This window comes from Plectropomus leopardus, chromosome 7 (assembly GCF_008729295.1).
Source record: "Plectropomus leopardus isolate mb chromosome 7, YSFRI_Pleo_2.0, whole genome shotgun sequence".
Lineage (NCBI taxonomy): Eukaryota > Metazoa > Chordata > Actinopteri > Perciformes > Serranidae > Plectropomus > Plectropomus leopardus.
In genome coordinates this window covers 24571469-24577026 of record NC_056469.1, presented here as the reverse complement: position 1 = coordinate 24577026, position 5558 = coordinate 24571469, and the positions used below count along the sequence as shown (strand labels likewise).

The 5558-nt window shown below is 40.7% G+C and overlaps 1 protein-coding gene across 1 annotated transcript; it reads left to right on the top strand.

The window, feature by feature from the left end:
* The first annotated feature begins 1454 nt into the window (after window positions 1-1454).
* Window positions 1455-3815, top strand: wu:fj39g12 (C-type natriuretic peptide-like). The gene is made up of 3 exons (XM_042489426.1): window positions 1455-1731; window positions 2710-2864; window positions 3094-3815. The coding sequence occupies exons 2-3, from the start codon at window positions 2766-2768 to the stop codon at window positions 3388-3390; spliced, it is 396 nt and encodes a 131-aa protein (XP_042345360.1). The 5' UTR covers window positions 1455-1731; window positions 2710-2765; the 3' UTR covers window positions 3391-3815.
* The last annotated feature ends 1743 nt before the right edge of the window (window positions 3816-5558 follow it).

Genomic DNA, 5558 nt, shown 5'->3' with positions numbered 1-5558 from the left:
CTCTGCGGCTGTCCATCTCATTTTGAGCTGCGTCACTCACCGGCCTCTGCACGGTGAAGAAACCTCCAGAGGCTTGACACTCGAAGATGTGTGAAGGGTTGGCTGTCCGCTGGGTTATGTCAAGTGAATTTATACCATCATTACAAGCAGCTTTGAATGTCTGCTTGTGTTATGTGTTTGGACAGAGGTGTTTAATGGGATGTCACAGCTTGCCCAGACAGTATTACTACCCCACGTGCTCCTCCACTTCATTTTCCTAAACTTCTCTTTCCTTCCATATCAGATTTCAGTCTTTATCAGACAAGAAACACAATCACTCTGTTCCTGACCAGCAAGTTCAGCTGCAGGTTGTTTATTTACAATCATGTTTTCTTTTTTTCCCCTCTTGTTCTGTCTGACACATTTGCACTTGCCTCGTTGGCCGCCTCTGTTCTCCTGTAATCAATCTCTTTTGTAGGTCTCCCTCCGCGCTCTGCCTGGTGCTTGTTCTCCCTCCCATCCTCCTCCTCCTCCACCTCCTCCTACTCTGCGTTGCCTACTTTTTTCCTCTTACAGCGCTCCTCTCTTCACTGACATTGCATGCACGCTAGTTTAACCCTCCCTTCCCCTCATTGCTAATCTCTCTCCTTTTCGCCTACTCCCTCTCCCACACGTTGTCCTCTCTAAAAAGATGAGAGGGGTGCATTTCTGTACATGTGATTGATATGTTATGTAAAGACACTTGCCAACAACAGGCTAACAGTGTGATTGCGGCAGCACTTTGGTTTTTATCTGAGGACAATTCGAGTTAAATGTAGTCAGTGGGTGCTGAGTGCAAAAACATGAGTAAATTGGCCCTTTTTTGTAACTTTATTTTGTGCCTTTCAAAGCTGGATTCAGCTTGTTTGTTTAGGTCTGAAAACATGTTGCTCAAAGAAGCTGTGAAGAGAAAATTCTCTGATTGCACACCCATTATCTGACGTCCATTCGTATCTGCTGGGGGTTTATTTGCTTGAAATAATCAGAGGCTGCTGAACTTTGAGGTCAGTGTGTTGGATCGTGCAGCTCCTGCTAGTGTTGTAATTTGGCGGCAGGGGGTACAGGGAGCAGATGGCACTGACAGACTGTAACTTACCCAACAGAGAGGGGAGGTCAGTGCATGCTGGGAAAGACCCGGGAGACAAAGGGGAAGAGAGGGAGGCTGATGTGCACAAGGAGCATCGTTACTGCATAGGAAATGTATAATTCAGGTGACGTCGTGACATGAATCTTTCCTGCTAGTTCATAAGTCGCTGCTCCCATTGATGAGGCATTAGCGGACTTGCCCTCTGACCTTGCTTTGTGCAGCGTAGTTTGGCTCACAGAGTGCACACAGTCACCTTGGCAATGACAATCACTCTCTCCAAGGCTATGACATCACTCCAAAAGAAGAAAGGAGATGAGGAGGAGGAGGACGAAGATGGGGGGGGGGGGGGTTCATCTCTGGCTCTACAAAACCTGTGCAGCATCCCAGCTGATGCCCCAACATTCAGCTTCTGCCAAGAGGACAGACGCAAGAGGAAGACAAAAAGAAATCATCCTTTCAATTCCATCACGGAGCGAGGAGTAGGAGGAGTCAGCCGGGTGAGATAGTGATGCTCCCAGCAGGTGCCAACAAGTGAGAGGTAGCCGAGAGACCGAGAACCAGAGAGATGGAGAAGAGTCTGTGAGAGCAGAAGAAGAGAAACAGCTCGGGGAGAAACCAAACAACAGGTGAGCACACTCAAATTGAGCTTTACAGTTAGATTGTATATTTTTTTTCTCTTTATTTTGTAGTTTTTCTCTGTTGCATCAGTTTTTTATCAGAGATGTTAAATTATGTTCAATTAAGATTTATAGCAGTTATAGCTACAAATGGAACTGCTTACTATAAAAAAAAGTCAAATTAATTTAAATAAAGATCATAATTTAGTAAGCAATAAAGTCAGAAAATAATAAAGCTTTTTTATTCATTTTTTTCCTCGAGCTACCATAAAAATGATAAAAACTCTTAATTTTGCAAATAAAGTTTTTTTTTCTTAAATTAATAAGGAAAACTATATAATTGTACATGGTAATATATTTATCCAGATTTTGTCTTATTTCCCCAGTTGTTTGGGTGGTTTTGTTTAGATTTAAAAGCCTAATTAGGGACTGGGGCTGCAAATGAGCTCCTGCCAGATGCCCTTTATACTTTTTATCTGTTGCATTGCTTCTCTGTATACTGATGGTCATCTTATTTCTGTATTTTGCATATATTTGCGATACTGTGGACTTTTGCAAGTCCACTGATCAATATTTTTCAACATCCTGCGCAAAACTACAAAGATATCTCATTTTGTAAAGAGCTATATTGTACATATTTTATTCAACAGTTTTTTTTTTCAACAGTATAGTTCATATTTTTATTGTTATGTTCCTAGTCTTTATGTTCTTCACTGTTGTAGTGCCGTGCCTTTATTTTTTTCCACTCTTAATATGTTCACTGTATTTTTTGTGTATGCACTAAAGACCAAATTCCTTGCAAGTGAAAACCTTTTTGGTAATAAATGATGTACAAATAAAAAATAGGTTTGTTAAAATCCTAAAGACACAGTGTCTGCAAAGACCACTCGCATCATTTTCTAGAAAATATTTCTTGAAACGATGATTTTAAATATGCAGCATGTGTGTACTTTAATGTTTTTGCATTTCTTTATCTTGTGTTTGCAGCCAGTGTATTTTCAGTCCTCCTGCTCCAGATTTTCCTGTCCGTCATCTCTGCTGCCATGCTGTGTCCTGTGCTGCTTTGTGCCACCCTGCTCCTCCTGACACCTCTGGAGATCACGGAGGCTCGGGCTCTGCACCCTTCTCCTGATGCTGTGCAGGTATGGAGGGGGGGTGAAGGGGAGGAGGAGGGAGGAGGATAGAAAAGGAAGAAAAGAGTGAATTGAGGAAAATTCAGTGGATGAAGGATACAAGGGAACAGTGCAGAAGGAGAGGAGGGAGAGCAGGAAAGAATAAGTGGAGAGAGTAATGAAATGTATCACTGATTGAATTATTCTCCCTCGTACACTCCCTGACAATTAAATTGAATCTATTTTTCCTCCTCTGTAGTTTATGGAGCAGTTTCTGGAACGCTACAATGACCTTTTGACCCTGGACGACCTGGAGAACCTGTTGAACAGCCAGCCAGAGGAGCAGTCCACCTTCTCCTCGGGGTCCAAAGCTGCCGAGTACCCCAAATGGGCTGACGCACAAACGCAGGCGGAGACCCCCTGGCTGCGCCTGCTGAAGGGCGCTCTGGCCAATCAGAAGCGAGCAGAGCCAGACCGGTCACGGAGGGGATGGAACCGAGGGTGCTTTGGGCTGAAACTGGATCGGATCGGGTCCATGAGTGGACTGGGCTGTTAGTTGAGAGAAATGAAAGACTGATGACATCCTTCTTAGAGTATAATAAGGAAAATCACACATGCAAAGGCGTTCACGTGCACTGAAGGATGTTTACATGTGTGTAGACTACATGTAGTATGGTGTAAACTTGCAAAATGTGGTTTCATCCAGCGTAGATCAGATGCTTCACACTATCGTGGCTGTTTTAACCGCAGCTGTAGTTTATTCCATGTGTAAGTATTAAACTGAATATTATGTGAGCTATTTACATCATCTTCTATTGTTGGGCTTGTTTTTTTTTTTCTTTTTTAAGTAAATTGGCACTTTATGTTTTTCTAGCATTTGTCTACGTACAGTAAATGTGATTAGACGGTTGTTAGATCTGTGGGTGGGGGTCGTGTGTAAAATCATGTTTAATGAACGTAGATATTAAAAAAATGATGCCACCTGTGTTTCCTGCTGGTTGTTATTTTTGTTTACTTATGATTTGCATGAATAAATGGATTTGACATTTGTTGTGTTCTATTTTTTGTTCACAGAAATTAGTTTTTCCTCACCTAAATCCCAGTTTGTTTACTCCCTATGGAGACACACAATTGCAATTTGTCTTCAAATTCTCCTGGAAGATATTTTTTAAAGTGAAAGTTCACCCCAAAATCAAGAGTCGATATTTTTCCTCTTATCTGTTGTGCTTTTTATCAGTCTATATTGTTTCGGTGTGAGTTGTTGCGTGTTGGAGATATCAGCTGTAGAGATGTCTGCCTTCTCTCAAATATAATGGAACTAGATGGCACTTAGCTTGTGGTGCTCAAAGCGCCAAATAAATACTTAAAAACTCAACAACAATGTCTTTTTCCAGAAATCATGACGATGATCAACAGACCTTGTTGTGAGCAGTCGCATGCAGGAACTATTTTTGTATTTTTTCAATTTCACCTTAACTGTCTCTTTAAAATCTTGATGCTTCATAAAATTTCCGAAAATGCCTGTTGGAATGATGTGGTTGGCCGACCTTAATGACAAATATAACGTGACAATATGTAAGATCCTGTATTGCCTCCAAAACTGGTTTTATTCTGCATCACATTGCAGCCAAGTTCCCGGGGCAAAAATCTTGACTCACTCTACAGGAAAACGGAAATATATATTTTGGCATCTTTGTCAGATAATCTCACATAATGTTCCACCCTTTATTTATAGAATATGTATGCATAAATATGATCCAATTTGGCAGTCTTTGTATGAGTAATGTTCCCAGTTTAAGAAGAAGACCTGAATTCCTTTTAATTTAGAGGCCATGTGCCAAAGTCCACGTCGAAGAAAGGACCAAATCAAGATTCTTTAATGAAACAATTTTTGCCTTTGAGCCCCATTTAGACGCTGATGCAGCTTTTGATATTGTCATAATTTTATTTTTTCTTCATTCTCAGAAAGAAACTGAACCTGTGAATCCAGGACTACTGAGAGGACTCTATCTGCAGATGAAGATCTTTCTCTCCTATTGGACCACAGGTCATCCACACATCTCCAGTGCTTTCATTTCCATACTGGTGTACTTTATTTCCTTTTTCCTGTATGTCTAATAACCTCTTCCAACTGTTTCTAGGTTTTAATCATTCTATCTTATCTTGTGGGTTTCATGTTTGAACTCGTCTGGTTTTGTTTTTCATAGGGTGTGTCCAATCCAGCATCACTTCCTTTTCCTCATCTGTGTGTCTGTCTTCTCTTAGTGTCTTTCTTGTCTCTATTTCTGACGGTGTTTGGCTGATGTATCTTCAGGATGGTTCACAGACACTTGTCGACAAAGGATTTTGTTATTCTCCATGTTTCTGAACCACAGAGCAGCATTGATTTAACCCTCTTGTTATGTTGCAGATCAAATTGACCTGTTTCAAAGTTAAGATAAAATATTTTTAATAATTTTTTGGAGCATGAAACCACACACACACACACACACACACACACACACAAACAAACAAACAAAATGTTGTCTGCTTCTTGTTAATGTTTCCTTTTTGTAAAAATTGTAGTTTCAACATGCAAATTTGAATTTGAAGGGTCAGTTTGATACCTGACAGAAGAGACGTGTTGTTTGAATTAATCTTCATGCCCCATAACAAAACCTCTTTCAAAAATTTTGAATGTTTTTCTGACACTTTTTAACTCCATTTCCACCGCAGCGCTAGATG